The following is a 25,261-nucleotide window of genomic DNA, read 5'->3' on the forward strand; positions in this document are numbered from 1 at the left end:
GCCCATGTGGTAATATCCATTACAGAATGATGTCGGTTTTTAATGCAGGGCCGCCTGAGGGATCGAAGGTCACGGGCATTCAACGTTGGTTTTCTGCCTTGCCGCTTACTTGCAGAGATTTCTCCAGATTCTCTGAATCTTTTGATGATATTATGGACTGTAGATGATGAAATCCCTAAATTCCTTGCAATGTCACGTTGCGAAACGTTGTTCTTAAACTGTTGGACTATTTGCTCACGCAGTTGTTCACAAAGTGGTGAACCTCGCCCCATCCTTGCTTGCGAATGACTGAGCCTTTCAAGGATGCTCCCTTTATACCCAATCATGACACTCACCTGTTTCCAATCAATCCATTCACCTGTGGAATGTTCCAAACAGGTGTTTTTTGAGCATTCCTCAACTTTCCCAGTCTTTTGTTGCCCCTGTCCCAACTTCTTTGGAACGTGTTGCAGGCATCAAATTTAAAATGAGTGAATATTTGCAAAAAACAATAAAGTTTGTCTGTTTGAACATTAAATATCTTTTCTTTGTAGTGTATTCAATTGAATATAGGTTGAAACGGATTTGCAAATCATCGTATTCTGTTTTTATTTATCTTTTACACAACGTCCCACTTCATTGGAATTGGGGTTGTACAATAACTGGTGAGTGCAATACAAGATCAGCAGTGCACAGATAATGGAATGTGTTTGTTGCTCAGATCTATAATGGAATTTTAATAGGAAATAGGATCAAACAATGGGGAATGGAAAGGAGCACTTTTTAAAATATTATTTTCAATTTCTTCTTAGGCTTTGTCTTTTTAGCCAGCTAACTTAACCTAGGTTAGTTCTCCAGGCACTGTCCCAATATAACTGCATAGTCAGTGTGATGTGACATGGCCATATTAAATAGATTCCATATTCAAATTCACTGTTTTTTAAAGCCAGACTTATTTCAGTGCTTAAGTGCTATATAAATGAAAAGTGTTATTATTATTATTATTATTATTATTATTATTATTATTATTATTATTATTATTATTATTATTATTATTATTATTAATGATGGTTATCACAAGCGGACTGTTTAAAAAGTCTACAGAACCTGATGTGTAGCTCTGTGTAGTCCCAGCCCCAAACACTACCTATTTAGCTATATTACCCATTTATTAGCAATTCTATGACCTCATGAGTTGATACATGGTTATATAAAACACATGGATTGAGGGTTTGGTAAAAAATCACATGTACACAAGTTTTGTAAGATTTAAATTTAGCCAGGACATGTCTGCTGTCCGAATTTTGCTTCTTCAGTTTCAGCGCTGGAGCTGGAAATGTTGCCAACACTAGCTATAAAACTATAGCTACCCAAATCTTTCTACATCCCCAAAACCTCTCTACCCAGCCTGCATCTCTGTCTTCATTAAGGTCACGCAGACATGTCGGTGAGGTTTACGGCGCAGTATGACTATATATAATGCTTAAAAAGAGCCGCTGGCCTGTCACTTTAGAAAACAGGTGTTGTGCCGAATTCACGCAGGCAAACAGATATTATTTATTACTTTTGTGATTACTGTTGGTCCTTCTTGTAGATAACTGTTAATCTTAAATTTTGAACAGAATATATATATATATATATATATTATATATATATTCTGTAGGGTAGTCTGAATTCAGCACAACACCTGACTAAAATGATGAGCTGCGTCTAATACAAACAGATGAGCTGGTTTATGTTCTTCTAGTGCTGGTTTCACTGGTCAGCCTGCACGGTCATGCAGGTGGACCAGCATACCAGCATCCAAAATACAACATATGCTGCCCTGCTGAGAAAGACTGTTAGGTAAGAACCATTAGGATGAAAACCTGATGGGTGTGCTTTCTAATGGGGATGCCTTAATGATTTAGAACACCTTTAGTTTAGTGTAGTTTCCTGCAGAACACCATTAGAACACCTTGGTTTGACGATTCACCCGCAACCTCTCTAATAAAGGATTACCAAGCCCTGCTACCATGCCTTCCCTGCTGAAAAAGACCTTTAGAATCATTAGGATTAACGCCTGATGGTTGTGCTTTCTGATGGGATCTGGAACCAACAAAAGCTTCTAATGCTTTCTATGACTTTTTAGTTGGGTCAGACCTCTCTTCAGACCGGTTACAGATGTAAGTAAGCTCTTCTCATAGTTTTTTGTATGGTGATGCAGATTTTCAGATGTAGGGTTTAGTGATTAGGGGACTATTTCAGACACTGAGACTGCCTGTGGTGTTCAGCTACACTGTAAAGTTTCGTTCATTTTTATTGTAAGTCACACTGCATCCTAAACCACATAAACAAATCCAGACCACCTTTATAGAAAAACCTCTACGCGGTTTGAGAGATGTGTTTACAGAAAGAGTGCTTGTTAGCCATTAGCCTCGTAGCTCCAGTGCTAATCTAAAGAAGCCAGCTTTTTGGCAGGACAGTCTCTCAACAAGAGAATGCAACACCCTACTTGGGCCCCACTTTCACCCCAATCATATGATTGTGTTTACCAAAGTGGAATTAACTCCAGTACTGTTTTTAGCTTAGTAACACAGGAACTGCTGAGTATGTTAAATTATTCCACTAGTATCAAAAAAAAAATATTGAATGCATGACAAAAACTGAATAACTTAAAAAATTAACACAATTACCCCCCCCCAAAAAAAAAAAAAAATAAAACAACAAAAACCTTCAAAAATTTTCACAGTTTAAACATAGACACATGACTGCGTACAGGTGTGGCCTCCGGATGCCCCTAAGAAACTGTTCAGAAACAACTCATAACAACAAACAGCCCTGTATATTGGTTTGTCTTGAAGAACTCTCGACACATGCAAGGCAACTTAGTGTGTAAACCTCTAATATGGATGAAATTAAATTAACAACCTTAGTCCAAATTGGGTGGAAAAGTCTGGAGTTAACAATAGGGATGATTTTTATAATTTGTTCTGACTAGAAAGCGGAAGACCTCTTGCATCACCCCTTAAATCAAGCCCTGTTGTTAATTGTTTAATGTTCACAGAATGGAGATATATGAAGGCCCTCACTGTCATATTGAACCTGCGACCAAAGGGTCTCACTGCTTTCCGTATACTTCATTAAAACTGCAAGGGCATAACAGGCAGATTAATAACTCAACAGTAATGGGCCTTAATATGATAAACTCCTAGCTGTCCTCGGACATTAATAACTGGAACATCAATAACAAAAAAACAAAAACTATGTTTCAGTAAAAGTTTTAATTCAACATTCATAGTAAGTTATTCATCTCTCTAGTTCATGTTCAACCAGAAATGACTTTCTGTTAGTTCCACCGTTTTTTATCTTTACAGGTGTTAATATAATACATCGTACATTAGCTCATTTATCATTTGTGTTGAACACTGGGAGGAGGATTTGGAGCTATAATTAGACCTGATTTTATTCCATAGAAACGGCTGGGGTAGCAGAACATACATTTAATGTTGATTTTTTTCTGTGTGGGAAATTTCATATCCTTTTGAAGACAGACATCTGTAAGACTTTGACTTTTTGTGAAAAAAAAAACAACAACAATGGGTATATGATACAAAATACAGTAGTAATGGGCGTAACATATTTGTGTTTAATATATTAGTAAGGGACGGTTATGACGGAATACTGCGTCAATACGGAGAGCTTTCCATCAGAGCTGTCACTGCGGTCTGTATTAACGGCCTGTACTGCTACGATAAGATGTGATTGAAGCGACCGTACCAAGTAAGGACGAACAGGTAGCAGGACTGACCGCTGCTTGACCACAGAGCGTGAGTTCACATTCAGTCGTATATACTTCCATGCAGTCATGCGAGAAATGCATTTAACTCTGATGTATGACCAGTGATCCAGAGCCATCCTTCTAGAAAATCTACTGATCTCTCTCTCTCTGATGGGAAAACATGTAGACAAACAACAACAACAAAAAATAAACAACCATAAGGAACTGAAACACAAAAAAAAGAGACCAGTTCAGAGCTCTGGAGATAAGAAGTTCCAATCGTGTGAGCCCACAGTTCCCTTAGCTCTGCAGGTGAGCCCTATGGAGTCCTTTACAAGGCATGCTGGGTAAGAGGCACTGGTAAAAAAAAAAAAAAGTTCCTGTTTCACCAGCGGAGCACATTATTGTGATCCTCTTCACGTCTGAGGTTCCTCAAATGCTCTCCTGATTGGCAGTATGGGCACGTTTTGATTCATGTTTTAACTCTTAAAGTGTCCCGAAAACTCCCCTCTCACACTCACGCAGACATGCAATAAACAAACCAAATTAATCCTTTAGGCTAGGTTGTACATTTGTATAGATTTATACACACACACACGCACGCACGCACGCACGCACGCACGCACACACACACACACACACACACACACACACACACACACACACACACATATATATATATATATATATATATATATATATATATAAATTCATGTACTTTCAGGAATGTTAATCTGTTGTGTGTGTGTGTGTGTATGTGTGTGTGTGTTTGTGTGATTTTTGTTCACTGATACAAATCTTTTCATATTACACATATAAGAAACATCATAAAAACAGTCTCTTCCTCTTTAGAAAAAAATCCCTTAATAAAAATAAGTTCTATTTGATTTTTTATTTATTTTACAATATATTTTCTTCTCTCCCTATTTCTCCTCCCGGCTGAGGGTTTGGGGGGATTTGACAGGGGTCATTATGAGGGGCATTTCGAACAGCTGCACTCCAAGGTCGTCTCCAACTCTTCAGAGAAGGAGGTTCCATCGGTGCACTTGAAGGTGACTTTTCGTCGGCGGCTTTTAGTGGGCATGCAGCAGAGGCCCGGGTGGCAGGCACGTTGGCACTCTACCCTGAGCACCCTGCTGGTGGATGTGCACGTCTTGTGGCCATTGTGGCGCTTCAGATACTCCCGGACTGTCTCCCCCTGACAGGTCAGCTCTGAAAGGACGAGAGGAGAACCACAAATGTCATGCATTGAACCAGAAAACTGAAATGTGGAATTACAAACAATAGAAGAAACATGGTCCATTACTATCATTCCAAAATGAGCAACAAGGACAAGAACTGGCACATTTAGCTAAAGGGGAATGTTAATAATTCAGCATACAGTTTTCAGCATACTGACCATTATTAACTCATTATCACATATAGCCTATAGTCTTTTGTTAAACTGTAGCCTGGATAACCACATCTGGGCCTCACATCTAATCAGTGTATTTCACTGAGCACTATGCAGGATTTCTTAGTAAACTGGAGAACCCAGGCCAAAAGTAGAGGGTCATACAGTAGTAATATCCTTAATAGGTAACTGAAGGTCATACAATGTCAGAAACTACATAATAAAATCCATTATACTCTGTGAAATGGATCTACTTTTATTTCATCCGATAGATAGAATTGGTGCACTTGAAATGTGACTGTATCATTACTCCCATTTCTCGCCCATTTAACAGAGGGTGGAAGGTCAGAACTGCCTGGCCCTTAAAAATGATAAATTATCACTGTGATAAATGTGCTTCTAGCCCATATGTGCTTACTGTGCCTACAGTCTAGTTTGTAGTGTTCAGAGCAGGCTGGGTTGGATTTCTGATTGTTTTCATGTGTAGGTTATGGTCCGTCCCGCAGTAAAATCCTGCGAAATATGGTTTGTAGTGGATGATCTCACCTGCATCACAGTTGGGGCCTGTGTAGCCAGACTGGCAGTGGCATGTTGCCGCTCCACTCTCGTCCACCCTGCACTCTCCATGTACACAGTGCTGCCCTCTGCAGGCCAGTGGCTCCTCTCTCCTCTCACAGGACTGGCCTGAGTACCCCTGTGCACATTTACAACTATAGGACGAGCCCTTAGCCACACACAGGCCATGCACACACCTGCAGAGAGAGAAAGAGAGAGAGGGGTCATATGCAAATTCTTGCCCGTGTTGCATGGTTTAGTCTGCTCTGATGATGTCTATTCAGTATGCACTGACTGGCATATGCTTGCAATCATGGGCTGGAGGTTAAGGAACCGGCCCTGTGATCGAAAGGCGCCTAACCGCCAACTGCTCCCTTGGTGCTGCAGATAGGGCTGCCCACTGCTCTGGGCAAGTGTGCTCACTGCCCCCTAGTGTGTGTGTGCTCACTTCGCAGTGTACGGTGTTTCACTTCACAGCTGGGTCAAATGTGGAGGTGAAATTTCCATGTTGTGGGCCTAATAAGGGTCACTTAATCTTAATGTTTTGTATGTAAAGACCTTTATATAAATAAAAATAATGTGTATTAGTGCAGTATTAATGAAAAAGTAGACTGCCAACTAATTTGTAATTAATAACCTATTGGGTGGAAAAATTGAACTAAAAGGAATAAAACAGGCCCTAATGAAAAGCAAGACATAAAGAACATGTGCGTGTGTGTATCTGATGTTCATACCTGCTGCTCTGGCAAGGATTGATTGTGTTTTGCTGGTCACACAGTGGGCCACTGCTGCTGGTTGGACACTCGCAGGTCACTCCTGCCTCGCCCCTCTGCCTGCACGCTCCCTGAGCACACACACTGCAGGAGTGGCAGCCAGGAAGAATGCCTGCTGCGCCAGCCAGCCCACTGCCCAGCTCCTGCAGCTCACCATTGATCCGCACGTTATGGATGCAGCCGTTGAAGGATGGAGACTGGCGGTCAGGCCCAGAACGCAAGCCTGATGAGCCGAGTGCAGAGGGCACACCTGAAACCATCAATTATACTGACCATAGGTATAAAAATACATGGTGTTTGTTTTATAACAAAAAGGGCAATATTGGTATGATAAAATTAGATACTGCTGAGTAAAGTCAACTCCAAAAGCCTGGAACTGTTTCTCTTTGGAGAATACACAGGTGTAAAGAAAGCAGCAGCTACTGCTTTTAGTGATGCAACATGCTTTTGTCCATTTTTATAGCTAATAATACAGTGCCAGAAAGCACATAAGCTTAAGTCTATTTGAGATTACTTAACAAATCAGTGTAATTAAAGACAAGTGTGATGATTTAGGCACAGTGTTTACATGATGTTAGCTGTAACACTTTAATGGACAATGTGTCTGAGTGTGTTTGTGCTTGGCTCTGACCTCCAATGTAAAGCTTGGTGTTGAACTCCACTATGGGCGGCCGGGGCAGTTTGCCCAGACTCTTGGGGGCTCCTTTGTCCACCACCAGACTAAGCGTCTGATTCTGGATCAGCAGTTCGACTGAGTGGAAGAAGCCATCGTTCACTGACTCCACGCTAACGCATACACAAAGAAAAACGATGAATTATTTAATTGCTTAGTTTATTACTCCACCTGACAACTAGAATGGTTCTGTCAGAATTCAGCAACCTATAACCAAATAAGAGATTTTTTTAAAAATCCTTAAAAGGTTAAATTGTAAGTCATTCTGGATAAGAACATCTGCTAAATGCGTAAACATAATTGTGTTAAACTGAAAACTGAAACGTTAACATATTAACACAGCACATTTTCTGCTACTCCTTATTTTCATGGTGTCACAAAATGTACTGAATTGAGAGTTTCACATTGAATCGAATTCTGAATTTTGTGAATCTTTGCCCCCCTACAAAAAAAAACCCCAAAAATTACAACAAAATGTTGAGTTCCCAGTTTAAAATGCTGTGTGATTGAGGAGATTCTAGCTAAATAAAACTAGGCAGATTAGAGCAGTAATTACAACGAATTTTCCACCATGTATATGTTTGCTCATTTACATCACAGATCACACTGCTAGGATAAATCGGTGTGACCTGCCACACACATGCAAAATAAATAGCAGTCAAAATGAATGAGGTCAGTATTTAGACAAAAATGATTACACTGTCAAGAATTTTTGTGAACTCTCTGTAAAGCTTGTCCAACCTTTCTAGAGGTGCTACAAAAGAACCCATTAGTAGTGAGCATGAGCAGGTCAACTGAGCCCCTCATCTGACTCCAAAATGACGTAGAAATGTATGGTATGAAATATCTGCTTATGCTTCGGTAAAGTAAAGGCAATGGCTCAGCCAGGTGTAGTTGTTATAAGCTCTGGTTTGAAACTGATGGGGAGAACAGTGTGAGAGGAGCTTGTGTTGGCTAAAAACTCATTCTCCCGCGTGGTGAATCGAACTGAAACCTTCTCTGTTGTACACACAACCACACACCGAGGCCACTGGAGGGAGAGCATGTTGAGGTGAAACGAGTGTTTTGGTGAACTCAGGAGAGCAATTCCTTTTTGCTAGCTCATGTTAAAGGATCATAGTGATGACTGCCCACAAACATGACAGTGAGCTCCTGTCAGCTCAGCTAGATGGCTTTGACTGGGCCCACATACTGTGCTTGCACCCTGGAGCTCCTATAGTCCTTTATCTTTTCCAGCTTCCCACACTGCTGCATCCAGAACAAGCAGCTCCACTGAACCCTGCTGACTGCTGGGTAATTGTGTTTTGCCTTAGGTGATACAGTAGTGTATGGTGTCGTGACCCCACGTAAACCCCGTGTGAACTGCCATCAGAGCCTGAGAAAGCAGGTCAAGTTTGGCTAGAGAGACCCACGTACTCTAGTGGAGCAGTTATTCCTGGAGAGAACACAGGCTGCTACAGACAGCTAGAGACAGTGGTTTGGCAGAGAAAGAGTGAGAGAGAGAGAGAAAAAGAGGAAAAGAAAGAAAGAGAGAGATTGTGGGTAATGGAGTGTTATGGCTTGTTCTCCTCCTCTACCCAAAACAAGCTCTTCCTCTCTTTGCTTTGCATTCTTCTGCCAACTACTCTTCTCACTAATAAAAGTGGAGAGGGCGTCCAAAAACATCACGCTGGCATAACGTGTCAAAAGCTGTCTTTCTCCACCGTGAGAATCGGACACTTTCACTAAAAGCGCTGCAGGTCAGGTTTCTCAAATGTCAAATTAACAACTCAAACTAATGGGGTGCGAATTCTGGAACAAGGCCTTGGCTTCTCGTACCTCACCAGTCTTGACCATAGGTGATCCTGTTCTATATCCTCTGTACCCAACAACTGGCCACAGACATCCCACATAGGAAAAACACAAGGCAAAGAAAAACCGATCAGATACATAAAGCAAACAGGCCAGCATTGCATTGAGCTTACTTGTGCCTTGTGGCTGGGGCTCTCATATTTAAGCTGGCGCTGCCCTGGCGTTTCCACTGCAGAAATGCTGGGTTATAGGTGCAGACATAGATTAGTGTCCTCAAACACATGGCCCAGCCCTTGGCCAAGCCTTATTGAGGTCTTGGCTCAATACAGGCCCAATGTGTGGTTTGTATTACACCGTCATAATTCAATTCCAGTTTTCAAAACATGCTCCTTGCAACACAACGGTCTGTTTGCAAGACCCCCCAAAAAGTCTCCCGCCTGTCCATTTGATACATATATATTTACCACCATGGACATCTGGCTTTATTACAGTTTAATGACATTTTTCCCATGTCTTTGCCTTTGACAGACGCCTTTCATTAAAAGCAGCCTGAGGTTCCATATGCTAGCCAAGCGGAGAGCAGAAGATGAAGGAGGAGGTCTACATATTACTGAATAGAATAAAGAGACGCTGCCATATCTCAAAGAATGAAAATACACTTAATCCGACTCTAATCCTCTCAGTACATCAGGGCTGTTGTACAAATGCTGACAAGAGGCTTTAAGCCCCTTTGCCTTAAAACCCCTACACCACTTGGGGGCAGCAGAGACCAAGCTAGTCTCCACACCCTGGAAACACTGCTCAATATTGGCCTTTTGTCTGCATTTTGACAGGAAGAAATTTTCCAGAGGTCATAATATTTTTGGAGGGGGGCAGGGGGGTTTAGCAGGGTGGTGTATCTTTGATGTGTGCCTAGCCTGCGTATTAGCTTCAAGCGCCCCATTATGGGGCTCCATAAAAACAAACACAAAGCCGTCGAAGATTTCAGTGGCCTCGTGTCCTTCTTTTGCGCAGGGGGAAGTCAATTTCCTGTCAGCTGAAAATAAAATACTCTGTTTTTCCCCCTCTGTGAAACCACATTATAAACGACACATACACAAAGTTAGCCACAATTACCGGAGCCTTCATCTTGGGAAAGTTATCTAAAATCAGTGAACCTGTAGACATATTTACGTTTTCCAAATTCAATTACCCGGCACTATCATTTGCTTACAGCAGGGTCTCACCAGACCGGCTGAAGTTGATGTTACACAGGCAGTCGATGCAGTTATGGATTGCAGCTGTAAGCTCAATTACGCCTCTATGGTAGTGGAGCGCTACACTACAAGCTTGTTTAGTGAACAGAGACAGAGTTGGGGGGAAGCAATTCAGTGCCACAGGGAGACTGATTACGATAGACATCCTTTCCCCTAGAAAGGAAACAAGCTAAATCTAGCACAGATTTGATGCTCCATATGATGTATTCAACATTTTCGTATGTACTGAATGGGCATGTGTCCCTCAAACTTGGTTCTGTTTTCCATTGAACTTCTGGTTAAACTGCAGTGTTGCAGCCACAAATACCCAGAGAAGCTGAGCACTAGAGATGCCTGTCAGGTGGTAGAGTAAACATCCATCCATCCATCCATCCATCCATCCATCCATCAGGGTCGCAGGGGGGTTCTGGAGCCTATCCCAGCAGTCTTCGGGTGAAAGGCAGGACACACCCAGGACAGGTCGCCAGTCCATCGCAGGGCAGACAGACACTCACACCTAGGGGCAATTTAGCATGTCCAATCGGCCTGACTGCATGTCTTTGGAAATGTGGGAGGAAACAGGAGAACCCAGAGGAAACCCACGCAGACACAGGGAGAACATGCAAAGTCCACACAGAGAGGACCCCGGTCACCTGGCAGGGGAATCGAACCTAGGCCCTCCTTGCTGTGAGGCGACAGCGCTACCCACCACGCCACCGTGCCGCCCGGTAGAGTAAATATGCATCAATGAATTGTGATGCTTTGATCTGATTCAGCAGTAACAATTTTGGAATGCACGATTCGATTATGATTAGTTATAATAAAGTATATGAACATAATTTGGCCAAAATAAACTTTCAAACATGAATAAAAAAAGTTTAGTGTTTTTTGTGTATCAAAAATGTGCCACAACTCCACAAATAAGTATATCTAAATAAGGTGTCAGAGGGTCATTCATTGGGGCAGTGCATCACATGCAATGAACATGCTCCACCAAATCCACTATTATGCTTTCACGGTGTCAAACCAACACCACTGATATAAAAGGCTACACTGATCAATATGGGTGGGTTTGCAGGAGTCACTTTGTATTGGCTGCAATTGTTGACTCTCCTGAATGTTTTTTTTGCCCCATATTAACCGTTTATTTTATTATTTTATTATTGTGGATGAGCTGTACCCACCTCCTGGCCCTGCAAAGGCATTTGCATGCCCCATGATTTGTTTCTGGCACTTGACCTGACTCATAGATTTGTACCCCTGCTGATCTAATCAGCTCTAATCTATCTGATTTAAGATTCTAAGATCTTAATCTAGCAAAGGGCTGGTCCTGTTGATCTACCACCCTCGAGAATTTACCTCCAACCCTAATCCAACAAACCTGATCCAGTTAATGAAGGCTTTCTGGAGCATTAGAGCAAGGTGTACTGGAACAGGGCAGTGGACTACGGATTAGGCCAATCCAAGCCTACTCCAAGCTCAAGCCTTCCGATCCAAGACTCCAGTCTTGGCCTTACTCCCAACCCAAGATCCTCAGCTCTAGCTCCTCTGCATCCTCCAGCAGCCCTTCCCCGCTCACCTCAGATGGCTTCTTTTGGCAGCACCTCTGAAAGGCTGCTGTTTTTCCTTGAGTTCGAGGCTTCAGTCATGCAGGAACTGAGTGCTAATCCCGGGTGAAGGAAGGAAAACAACCAATAAAAACACGCCCTGACCCCCCATCACCCTGACCACGCTTGGCTCCAGAGCCAGTTGACATGACAAACACTGGCTGCTTTCTGATAGGTTAGGCGTGGGGCAGGACTCCGAGCCCATGCTGCGTGGGTGGAGGGGGTAGCGAGAGCTGCAATTCTAGCATTCTCTTTCAATTTCCTGTGATGTTTCCACAAAACCACCACTCTCTGCTGAAGGACTGCCCACATAGCCGCTTAAACTAATAGAGAGATTAGCGTGGCATTTGGGAAAGGGCAGAGCATTAGCAGTCAGTGTGGACCCATGCATTCAACTAATGCTAATGATCCTTTACTCCTAGTTAAGGGCCTGGTCCCTCCCTTCTCTCTTCTCGTGCTCAGCGCACACATCGTTCTCTCCTTCCCTCCCATCCGCCAAGATCACTCTGTGGAGATAAGTGTCCTTCACCCTCCACCAGCTCTCCATCATTCTCTCTGGGGCCTGATCTGTCTTTCCTCACTCACTTTCTCTCTCCAGACATCCCTCGCTCCTCTCCTCTTTTTATTATCCCCATAGTTTTCTCATCATTCCTTCACTCAGTCCCAATTCTCATGAAAACAAGCTTCCACCATTTTTCCTCATTCTCTTCTGGCTCAAGCAGGGTGAGTAAGCTCTGTGCTCCTTCTACTGTTCTAGTTCAGTTAGAACAGAGGTTCAGCCAAAAAACAAATTTACACAATTTTTCCTTTCACCACAAATGTCATCAATCAGCCAAGATGTTGGTGTCCTGAGTTTTCTTCTGTAGTTTTGTGCTACAGCTGCAAGGCTAACAAGTAACGGAAAAGTTTATAGCCATTTATAGCATTATGAAAACTGTATGTTGTTACGTAATCTTAAATGGACTTGTTTATGTGGTTTTTGACACTGTATGTCTTATTGACATCTATAAGAATGAATTTTCTAGATGTCAGAAACCATATAAGCACATCCATTTCAGATTAATGGCAACTCTTTACTGTAGTGTTCCTAGGGCTATATGACATCTACATAAGCTTGTCATCACAACTGGTATAAACCCACATAAGCATTTATAAAGCCTTATTCTAATAGGCGTCATCTGTCATAAAGGCTGCTTTTGTCAATTTTGATGTCAAGTTGACATAAGGTGGCATCAGGTGGCATAGATTGTTCCTGACTTTGTTTCGTCATGGATAAAATCACATACCTTATAATAACTTACTGCCTTTGTAGCTTACAAAATATGACGTAATGCTGGTGATGTGACACAGCTCAAATCATACAGATGGTAAAATGAAACACATTTTAACTAAGAGCCACAGTAAATGCTCACATTTGCTCAGCCAGCATGACTTGGCAAGCTTGTTATCCGCACTGAGAGCTACAAAATCTGTCACCCAGGAAAAAAAAAAGTGTCATCTAAAGCCAACTTGACAGCAATGTTGGTAACCACAGCCTTTATAACTGGAATATTTGTTCGTCTATGTTTATGTAGGTATATGACAGTTTTTCTGAATGGTTTACAGTTGTATGCAAAAGTTTGGGTACAACTTGTCAAATTACATTTTTACATTTTGTTGATTTTCAAAGTGAAAATAGGTGAACACATTCTCTACAGGGGAGCACATTTAAATATGGCATTTTTTTGCAAATTCAGATCGGAAAATATAAAACATACAAAATGTGAAATTTTCTGTTTTATTATGTTCAATATGTTAAATTGTAACAAATAAGCAGTATGTTCTCTGTAGCGGATATATTTACTCATTTTCACTTAAAAAAACAAAAAAGCAGGTAATATAACCAAATGCTTCCATAATTTTGCATATGACTGTATGTAGGTGTCACGTAGCCTTATGAACACAGCCCTTCACTAAAATGTCACCAGGTTAGACGAGAAAGTGTGATGTGATAGCAATATGCTATAGTGTGATGTGATAGCAATATGCTATTCTGGTGACTATAAGGTTTAGTCACTTGTTAGATACATTATCCTAGTAGCTCCTAAGCAATCCATGAACACCTAACATGCCTTGACTGAGTGACTACATTCAGGAGAACGAAAAAGTTGAGTATATTAGGATCACTTTAACCCTGCAGACAGCCAGAAAAAGGAGCAGACACTGCGCTCTACTCTGATCCTAACTCCATTGATGCTTAGTGACCTTGTCCTGCATTTGAAGTCGATCGCCCACGGAGAGCTGCTGAACCGGAGCTTCGGAATGCTCTCACCGAAGCCATGCCCTCCATCTGAGAGCTCGCAGCGCTCACCCGTAGCCCAGCGTTCCGGGGTGGGACGAGGTTACAAATTGAGCAGCAGGCCCTGGATGGGCCTTGTCAGCTCTGGTTGCATGCCGTTGGCACTAACCATGACACGGAGACCTCAGGAATGCACTGGCCTGGCTGGGGCGCACACTGTGGCTCATATCAGCCTAATGAAGGTGGACAGGGGCAATTCTACCTCGCAGTCAGAGAGAACTGCCCCCCTCCTTGTCCCCTCACATTCACCCCAGCACTCCCTGCATGCCCAGAGACAATGGCCTTGAGGCATGCCAAAGCCACAGAAAGTGCTACGTCACCGGCGGAAAAACAGCCTAATGAGAGGCTGAACATGCAAAATAAGGCAGCCATGACGCATCCTGACTGAGGCTGCACAAATCAGCATCCAGAACACAGCTGTGCTCAGAAGCAGAGTTCATCAAGTTTCACTACAAAGTCTCTGCGAGGAAAGATTCAGGAAGTCTGGCAATGTAGGAACATTGACAGTTCCAAATCCAGTGCAGTTTTTCATCTTAAAGAGATTTGATTTAAAATATTATTTTTATTTCACAGCATATATTGGACCTTCAAGCCTATTTAAAAAGCATCCCAGGTGGTTTCTAATGAAGGTGCTTAAGAGAATGCTGAGCTGTCATCAAGGCAAAGAGGAATCTAAAATATTAGAGATTGAATTCTACATTTTACTCGCCTACTAATCGTCTCCTTATGATGTTTGTGTAGGTTTTATGTAACAAAACTCATAATCTCATATACGTAAATGAGGTGTGATGTATCTATTATTTCAAAATATGGAATAAAAGGCTAATAGTCAAAGACCTTTTGTTAGGTGTGACTTTTGAATGGTCCCTTATATGTCCTGGTCACTGATAAACTATGTAAGTATGCTGGATGTCGCTGAAAGGGCAAATTAGAAGCACACAATAATGCCATAACTGCATACCATTGCTGGTAGTAACCTTGGAAGAATTTCATCTTAGTCCGCATTAGGCTATTATACTGCACAGAGGCGAGAATCCTGGATGAAATGTTATTTTTACATGCTGTGACATGCCCGACAGAACGATCGATTGGACCCCAGCCAGAGGCAGAATTTAAGAGAGGGAGAGAGCGATACAGTCTGGATCAATAATAAGCTATCTGGTGGGCAGGGCCTGCTGAAAGCCTGGCTCAAAGCAGCTCGCCCCTGCTGCCTCCTATTACACAGGAACATACTACTGTCACTACTGCCACTTGACTAGATGCTGGGTGAATTCAAGGAGGTTGAGGCATTCTTACTGTCAGAACACAACATGATCGATCACCTTTAAATTCACCGTTGGCATCTTTTGAACGATGAACTTCATGAAGGAAAATAGCTGCAGAGCACTTGTGCACAGGCCCTTAAACAGCTATAAAGAACTTCTAGGTGTGCCATCTTGCCCAAGCTCAGTTTGTCTAAGTCATCAGAGAAACAGAGCGTAGCTCACTCATTTTTCAAAATTACCATCCTTATACTGTGTTGACAAATGAGACGCTGAAGTGTAGCAGAGCATTAAACGGAAGTAGGATCAGTGAACTGTGATGACCGCCAGTAAACCTCTATTTCTTTGAGACATCTACAGCCATGAATGTAGTTCATTCAATGTATGTTACTTTCTATTTATTTTTAGCCCATAATGGAAACTAAGCTGTTCATCTATACAACTAACGGAAAATAATGCAGCCAGTTTTGAACTCACTGTTCTGTGATATCATAAAAACAATGCATTTACATTCATTATATCCACCAATTCAGCCTACAGCAATTTAGTTCCACCCACTTATGGTGAGGATATAGGACATGTTTCAGCCTTTGCTTTTTGGATGAAGCACAATAAAGGCCACCAATCAGAACACACGTCATTTACACAGACTTCTATGCCTATGCTTATTATAACGTAAAACAAAAACAGCCCGTTTAAGGGAAAGGTGATGAAGTTGGAGAATAGTCATGCGCAAATAAACTACAAGTGTCTTGGTGCATAAACCCACAAACACCATGATAAGTGGACCTCAGAGAAAACAAAATGCAATTCAAAGAAATGTATGATGTGAGTTAAGCCAAATGTAAGTTAAAAGCATGGAGCACCCAGGAGGATTAATGAATGCCAGCAGTAAGAAACTGCAGCAAAGATTACTTAAATATAGACTAATGAACATTAGAACTTCAGTGGAGCTCAACCAGATCTCTAAATCATTGGGAACAATTCCAAGTGCTTAAAAAGGGCCCACAGGTAGCTGTGAAAGCCTAGCTGACATTAAAAGCTTATTTGTGGGGGCAGCCACAGTGGATAAGGCACAGATGCCCAAACTGCAGTGCATGCATGAGAACTGAGAGAGAAAGAGAGAGAAGAAAGACGCATGATGAGGGCCAGAAGGAGGTCATGTAAACCCTGGCTTTAGGGATTAGGCTTTTCTGGGACTGAGGGCAAAAGGTAGCAGTCACATGTGTTTGGCCTGAAGCTATTCTCTAAAGGAGTCTGTATGTGTGTGGTAGGGTCTGCTTTATACGAGCCAACATCTTTAGGGGATATTAATGAGTCTGTTTGTGTTTCATGTAATGAAATACTTTAAAATGGAATGTGAATGTTTAGTTTCAGCGTGAGTATGTCATCATTGCAGACTGTACATGTGTATTAATAGTGTGAGTTTGAATGCAGTACATACACTACTGTTCAATAGTTAAGAAGCACTTTGTTATTATGACATTTTAAATACACTAATGAGAGTAGGAATACACATTGATAGTGGAATCATAAAAGCTGTTATAAAAATTGTGCCTGTATGCATTTAATGCTGTTTTTATTGTCCTTCAAATTGACCTTTAGGCAATGCTGGGCTATTATTTACGCAAGTATGTTAAAAAAATGCATTTTGTTGCTGTCAGAATAAAAGTAAATATAATATACACTGCTCAAAAAAATAAAGGGAACACTTAAACAACACAATATAACTCCAAGTAAATCAAACTTCTGTGAAATCAAACTGTCCACTTAGGAAGCAACACTGATTGACAATCAATTTCACAGCTGTTGTGCAAATGGAACAGACAACAGGTGGAAATTATTGGCACACTCAATAAAGGAGTGGTTCTGCAGGTGGGGACCACAGACCACTTCTCAGTACCAATGCTTTCTGGCTGATGTTTTGGTGGTGGTGCTTTCACATTCATGGTAGCATGAGACGGACTCTACAACCCACACAAGTGGCTCAGGTAGTGCAGCTCATCCAGGATGGCACATCAATGCGAGCTGTGGCAAGAAGGTTTGCTGTGTCTGTCAGCGTAGTGTCCAGAGGCTGGAGGCGCTACCAGGAGACAGGCCAGTACACCAGGAGATGTGGAGGAGGCCGTAGGAGGGCAACAACCCAGCAGCAGGACCGCTATCTCCGCCTTTGTGCAAGGAGGAACAGGAGGAGCACTGCCAGAGCCCTGCAAAATGACCTCCAGCAGACCACAAATGTGCATGTGTCTGCACAAACGGTTAGAAGCCGACTCCATGAGGATGGTATGAGGGTTCATACCCTCACAGGCCAACACCGTGCAGGACGCATTTGCCAGAGAACACCAGGATTGGCAAATTCACCACTGGCGCCCTGTGCTCTTCAGAGATGAAAGCAGGTTCACACTGAGCACATGTGACAGACGTGATAGAGTCTGGAGACGCCGTGGAGAGCGATCTGCTGCCTGCAACATCCTTCATCATGACCGGTTTGGCAGTGGGTCAGTAATGATGTGGGGTGGCATTTCTTTGGAGGGCTGCACAGCCCACCATGTGCTCGCCAGAGGTAGCCTGACTGCCATTAGGTACCGAGATGAGATCCTCAGACCCCTTGTGAGACCATATGCTGGTGCGGTTGGCCCTGGGTTCCTCCTAATGCAGGACAATGCTAGACCTCATGTGGCTGGAGTGTGTCAGCAGTTCCTGCAAGATGAAGGCATTGAAGCTATGGACTGTCCCGCCCGTTCCCCAGACCTGAATCCGATTGAGCACATCTGGGACATCATGTCTCGCTCCATCCACCAACGCCACGTTGCACCACAGACTGTCCAGGAGTTGGCAGATGCTTTAGTCCAGGTCTGGGAGGAGATCCCTCAGGAGACCATCCGCCACCTCATCAGGAGCATGCCCAGGCATTGTTGGGAGGTCATACAGGTACGTGGAGGCCACACACAATACTGAGCTTCATTTTGACTTGTTTTAAGGACATTACATCAAAGTTGGATCAGCCTGTCGTGTGTTTTTCCACTTTAATTTTGTGTGTGACTCCAAATCCAGGCCTCCATTGGTTAATAAATTTGATTTCCATTGTTTATTTATGTGTGATTTTGTTGTCAGCACATTCAACTTTGTACAGAACAAAGTATTCAATGAGAATATTTCATTCATTCAGATCTAGGATGTTATTTGAGTGTTCCCTTTATTTTTTTGAGCAGTGTATATACAGTGAAGAATTATTTATGAAAATGATTAGTATTTATGAAAATAATAGGCATTGTGCTTTTTTGGGCCAAAGAAGAGATGAATCATCCAGATTATTACCAGCATCAAGATCAAAAGCCAAGGTCTGTCATAGAATAAGGATGTACAGTATTACTGCCCACATCAAGGGCAATATATGTATATTTTTGAAGAACATGTGCTGCCTTCCAGACGATGACTTTATGACAATACACAAAACATGGAGAGGCCTCTTTCAGTTATTATGCTTCTAAACTGTGCAATTCAGTTCCACCTTTTATTAGACAGTCAAGCTCAGTGCTCACTTTGTGCTTAATTAAAACTCTACCGCTTTTTAGTACTTATCACTTTAATTTGATCTGTGTCATTGTCTTATATGCTTTTTTAATTAATTCTCATAGTTTCTTCTTTTACTGTCAGGCTTTATCACCTGTCTGTAAAGCACTTTGAGCTGCCACAGGCATGAAAAGTGCTCTATAAATAAAGATACTATTAACATGACAACAGCAAGGCACATTCTGCTGTGTAATCAGAGAGTGTGAGTGCTAGTTGGCAGTCCAGACCTGTCTCCCATTGAATATGTGTGGTGCATTATGAAGCACAAAATACAACAGCAAAGTGTAGAACAGAATAATGGCAAAAATAATGCCTTCAAAACTGGATCTAATCTACTTCAGTCCCCAAATGATTGGCATAGTTGAAAGAAAGGGATGTTAAAATGTTGTTAAAAGGGTGATCCTCCTGTCACAACTTTGTAATTGTCCCAAATTTGTGATGAGTTTGTTTTATTTTTATGTTTATTTACAAAAAGAGAAACAACAAAATCAACAACAAAAATTTCATAAAGTAAAACAATAAATATTGTGCTTTTTCCTGTTTTCTACACAGGTTAAACAGCATTTACTAATCACTGTGTTCTCTTTTTATTAGCATCTCATAAACTGTCCCATCTTTTTCTAAGGTTTGTGTAATTATGTTATCTGTGTGATTTGATCACTACTTTTAAAATATGAAGCATATCTGGATATTCATTTTATCTTAACTTCATTCTTGACGTTATACAACTTTTACACTCATAGCTTTTTACTAATTACCTGAAAGTTGTGACGTTACGCACAACTTACAATCATTTTATCAATTTATCTTTTAACAAATTGCTTTATATCATCAAAAAGGTTCATTCTGAACTACAAGATTAACTTTTGAATGGCACTGAAAGTTTTGAATGGCACTGTCTGTGTGTTTATGTGTAATCTTACCTGTACACTGTGGTTGGCGGGTACTTGGCAATATCGTACATCAGCCGAATGTGGCCTTGATAGAGCTCAAGAGCCAGAGGGTCGTGATCCTCTTTATACAGCAGCATGCCATTGTCCTTATCAGTAGCTACCTATATACAGAGAGAGAGAGAGAGAGCGAGAGAGAGAGAGAGAGAGAGAGAGAGCACAGTAAGTTACCAATTGACATCCACACTGAACTGGAGAAGGACTGAAGGGCTTAGCTCTTAAAGCTCAGTCAATCATATCAAACAGAACACCTGCAAACAACCTGAGGCTGCCACTAGTGCTCCAGTCACACAGTGTGTGTGCAAGTGAGAGAGAGAGCGAGAAGGAGAAAGAAAGAAAGAGAGTCAAACGGGGTTTATGAAGTGTGGAAGCCCTACTCTGCATCAAATGAGCCCCAGCAGAGCTCTTTCACTCTTGCCCAGTAGCCTAGAGCCATATGAGCAGCTAGTGTGACCACATGTCAGACAGGCGCTAGCGCTGAATTTCAACTAAGAAATGTTTCACAAGAAAAAACAACTACTACATGACCGAAGCCTCAGAAAGCATCATTTGGTCACTTTACTACATGACTGTGAAGCTCAAGTCATGAACGGACTTTTTCCCATTTGTCTACAAACACAGTTTGACAACGGTCTCTTTTAAAATCGTGTTTGGAGAATAGGCACCCCTAGGAATGACCCTTATTGACCCGGGAATAAGAAAAAGCATGCTGTACTTTTATACTATTTACTTATCACTCATAGATCATTGAAACGAGGGGGGATTCTGTTGAAAGCGCAGAATCAAAACTTTCAATCAATACAGCATTTGTGTTTGTAAGCAGAAGAGGAGATATTTTATTATGATTTGAACGTGATGAAAAGTTACTGTTGTGTGTTCAGTCTTGTTTTGACATTTCTTTTCACCGAAACAACAGAAATAGCTGGAAGTGAAGACTCAAATCTTTCAATGCAGAATGTAAATCAATTGTAATTTATTTGGTAAATATGTAAAGGAATATGCACTTACATTCAAATAGTGTATTAAAATGAAAACAATAGTTCTTGACTTCTAATGGTTAACTAACAATTTCTAGTCTGTCTTCATTTGTTAATGTGTATTTGTTCTTATACTCGTGTGCAATCTATCCATTTGAGCTGGGTGTCCCAAAAGCATGGTAGCACAAAGACAATTCTTAAATGGTAGTGCAAGCATGACACTGAACACTCTCTCTTCTACTTAAGATGGTTTCAATTATTAAGTTGCTTTTGGGAAACTGGACCTAATCTGCCTGACTTTCTATCTATCTACCTACAGTACTATGCAAAAGCCAGGGACCACCATTCATGTACATAATTTCCAGTCAAAACAGCCAGTAAGTACAATTTCCTCAGGAATTATTTCTGAGGACACTTGCATAAGAAAGAGAAATGTCAAAGAAAAAACAGAAAAAAGGGGGGGAAACAGCTCTGCTCAGAACATCAGAAAATCAACCGGTTATTCCTTCCATCCTTCCACTTTAAGAAAACATCTCAGAGCTATGGGTTTGAAAGGATGTGTAGCTGTCAAGAAGCCCTTACAAAGATAAAGAAATAGAGAAAAAGGAAGAAAATTTGCATAATTGAACAAAGGACCTGCTGGTGTTCTCAGAACGATGGCTTGGGATTACGTGGATCACATGTGTCAAGCTCCAGTCCTCGCAGGCCAAAACACTGCAGACTTTAGCGCACTGTCTTATTAAACACACCTGATTCAGCTCATCAGCTTACTAGCAAGGCCTTCACGAACTGAATTCAGAGTGTTAGATGAGGGCAAACACTAATCTAAGCAGTACTTTGGCCCAGAAGCTTCCCAATTTGACATGTGTGATTTGGATCATGAGCAGCAGAAAATGTAACCAATAAAGGGTGTAAATAAAGTAAATAAAGGGTGGTCTCTAACTTTTGCACAGCACTGCCCCGACCTACTTTAATCAGAATGCTCTGTTTTTCTGGTCATGCCTGTGTCTCCCTCAGCCTGTCTACATAATTTTACTGTCAACCATCAACGTGTCAAAACCAAATAAAATATAATTAATAAGCAGCATCTACAAATGAAGTTTTTCCCAACACATCTGTTTTCTGTAGCCTCCTGATTTACTACGTTTCTCGTATGATGTTGCCAGCTGTCCTATAAATCTAGAAGTCATCGGCTCTCACCTCTGCAGGCAGATAAAGAATACAGGGGCTATTTTTAGCTCCTCCTCCTTTAATTAACATTAGGCTGCCCCATCAAAGAGCGGCTCATTTGTAGCAGAGATGCAATCCAGCCGTGACGCGGGCGCTCCTGATTGCGGCCGATAACAGACCCGGCTCAACTTTCATTACCATAATGTATGTCCTCCAGGGAGGCATTATTCATGCAAGTGGACAAAGGGTGACATTCTAATAATGTCAGCGGGGCTGGATTGAGGGCTGTGGCCGATGAAAGGCCGGGAACAGATGTTAGGAAGGCAGATCGCTTTCTGTGGCTATGCTAGGTGAGATCTGAGCAGTGTTTATGGAGAGGGCTGGAGATGTCTTCCTCGGCAAGGCCCACCGGAAAGCAGAGTTGACAGGGAAGACTGCCCACATCAGTGTGTTTATAGGGGATGCAGAGGAGGAGGATGTTGTGGATTGTTCTCACAGGGGGATGTTTGACGTTATCTGTCTGCAGAGCAATTCAGTAAGATGAGGGTTTGAGACATATGCTGGTGACTGACCTTAATCTGCTGATGTATTCGGTCTACAGCCGTGTCTCCTATTCCCAGCCCTGGAGTACTTCTGCACTACACGGTTAAACACTCAGTACAACTCAGGAGAGGGCAGGAGAGAGACTAAAGGACTCTTAGCTCACAAATGTCTTGATGAATTAGGCTATAGGTTCACACAAAGGACTTCACACTGCAGGTTTAAAATGAAAATCTGAAAAGTGAAACTGATGTGATTTGAGCTTTGTAAAAACACAAAAATCTGATTTGAACAACAACAAAAAAAACGCCTGTAATGTGAATATAATTGTAGATCAAACGCTGTGTCACATTACCAGACTAAAGTGGCAAAAATCCAGTATTTTTGCCTGATTGTGACATAGATCTGATGTTTTAAGAGCTGTGTGGACATGCAAATCTAATCTTTTCAAATTGCATCTGAGTCATTTTCATGTGTGATCCTAGACTGGATATATAACTGATTTGCAGCTTTGCAACCTTAATAAGAACACACAGTCCTTTTTTAACTGCGCTTGGGCTGTCTATCACTGTTACTGTAGTCGAAGAGCCAAACCTGCAAGTAGCGCCAGCAAACAGTGCAAAAGCATCTGACCCTTTTTCACCTTTATCTCATACTAGTAATGAAATGCTGAGAGCATTTTAGAGCTAATTATCTCCACAACGAAAGCTTGTTCTGCTAGTTTGTTGCTCATGATACGCGGTTCATTCATGTGATTCTATTGATTAGTGTGTGTACATGCAGGACTTGAGCAAAAAATCATAATTGAACAATGAGGCTTGTAATGTGATCTCAATCCATCTGACAGCTGCTCAGAGATGTGTTGATAATACTGCAGGGTGTGAGGAAGTAATGTCATACCTGGAGGGATATATGAGTGGAAGGCAGGATCTTTGTCCCATGGAGTTCTATAAATGCATCTTTGCCCAGGAAGTGCGCGGTGAGCATTTTCTGGCACTTGTTGCCGAAGAAGCCAGGCAGACAGCGACATAAAGGCTCACCCTCCACCATCACACACTGCGCTCCGTTTTGACAGTCTGACTGATCACACGGGCTAGTCTTCTGCAGCAGGATCATAGGAGGAGGGTTCTCGCAGAACAGGCCACTGACAGAGAGAGAGGGAGAGAGAGAGAGAGACATTCAGATCCAGTGCCAGTTACAACAAAAGAAGGATATTTCTCACTCGTAGGCACTGGTGTAAAGGTGTATGGATAGGTGGGTATACTGTGCCTTTTAAGGGACCACCCCATCCCAACATACGTGTACACATCAGTGTAATGTGAACACACACTATTTCACCTTAATATGCTATAATTGCAGGGTCAAAATCTGGGCTTAAAGACTTGTGAGAAGAATGGAAGTCAATATAAACTTAATTCAGATAAGCTGCCATAAGGTAAAGGAATTATGGTATTAAAAAAACAACACGGTTAGAGATTAAAATTATATAATGGATACAAGTGAGTTGCCAAAGAGCCCAACATCTTACACAATCAGAAAAAAAACATTGTTATGTTATGTATGGACCATCTACTGAATAGGTTTAAACTGTGGTCCCACAGTAAAGAAAAATATGTAAAAATAAAAAAATAACCTAATTGTTTTTGTATGTTTTTGATTTTGAAGTGAAGTTGAAACATTTAATAATTGGTTAAATTAAGAAAAAGAAATAAATCCCATGTTTTAATGTCACTAATGAAACAGAGAGTTTTAGTCTTTAGGCAGAGCCTTGTTTTTGCCACACCCCTGTATTTCAGAGCAGGAAGTGAGACTGTATCCCTGTCCCTCATGGCCACCTGGTGAGCAGTCAGATCCCACTGTTATGAAGTAAATGTGCCTGAAAATCAGTGTGTATCATTAGGAAGTGTCACTACTGAAACACATTTTCTGCAGTTTCTGCAAAATTTTAGTAGTGTTATGTTATTGTTTTGTTAGTGAGAAATTGGATTGTTCAACCATTATTTTTTAAGAAAATGAGCATAATTAAGGTATAAAGTCACTCAAAGCAAAAAGATTTTAGTCTAAAGACCAAGTCAGTTTAAAGTCCAACTTGGACTTTGAATTCTGACTTTAAACAAATGTAATAGAACGATGCATATATAACTTATTACACTTTTGTTTTCCTTTAATGTTGTATTTTGTGAAATATTTTACTAACAATATATAGTCTAATATTAAAAATATTTATAATATTATATATATGTATATATATATATATATATATATATATATATATATATATATATACACACACACACACATATATATATATATATATATATATATATATATATATATATACACATATATATACACCTATATAGCCCCTTTAATTACATATTTTTTGTCTTTTTGGCCCCTGGCCCATCACAAACATTGCACTTTAGCCTCCTAAGACATAAAGTGTGGGCACTTCTGCTGTAGAGCATAGAAAAAGAATGACAACAGAAAGCACTGCAGCACTGCATGCACAACTCACAATCACATTTGTGACTGTAAGTCTTAGAGGAGATATTTTATTATAGCCGTAATTCAATGAGCTTATTGTTGTACATACAGTCTTATATGTGTATATCAGCTGTAAAATCCTCTATTCATATGGCTCTTGTTCTGTTATAGTTTTGCTATCTGGTGTCGATCAGAGGA

At 41.3% G+C, this 25,261-nt stretch overlaps 1 protein-coding gene across 3 annotated transcripts in view; it reads right to left on the reverse strand.

The window, feature by feature from the left end:
- Positions 1-4,435: 4,435 nt before the first annotated feature.
- slit3 (slit homolog 3 (Drosophila)) overlaps positions 4,436-25,261 on the reverse strand; it is a 221,940-nt gene continuing 201,114 nt past the window's right edge. For all 3 annotated transcript variants that reach the window (XM_017690095.2, XM_037540776.1, XM_017690099.2), the window contains 6 exons: positions 23,477-23,720; positions 19,863-19,993; positions 7,092-7,246; positions 6,422-6,710; positions 5,679-5,884; positions 4,436-4,951 (listed from right to left, as the gene is read on the reverse strand). In XM_017690095.2, coding sequence (XP_017545584.1) covers positions 4,710-4,951; positions 5,679-5,884; positions 6,422-6,710; positions 7,092-7,246; positions 19,863-19,993; positions 23,477-23,720 — 1,267 coding nt within the window. In that variant the 3' untranslated portion in view covers positions 4,436-4,709. The remainder of the gene's footprint in view (positions 4,952-5,678; positions 5,885-6,421; positions 6,711-7,091; positions 7,247-19,862; positions 19,994-23,476; positions 23,721-25,261) is intronic.

The sequence above is a fragment of the Pygocentrus nattereri genome, chromosome 8, assembly GCF_015220715.1.
Source record: "Pygocentrus nattereri isolate fPygNat1 chromosome 8, fPygNat1.pri, whole genome shotgun sequence".
In the NCBI taxonomy this organism is placed as follows: Eukaryota; Metazoa; Chordata; class Actinopteri; order Characiformes; family Serrasalmidae; genus Pygocentrus; species Pygocentrus nattereri.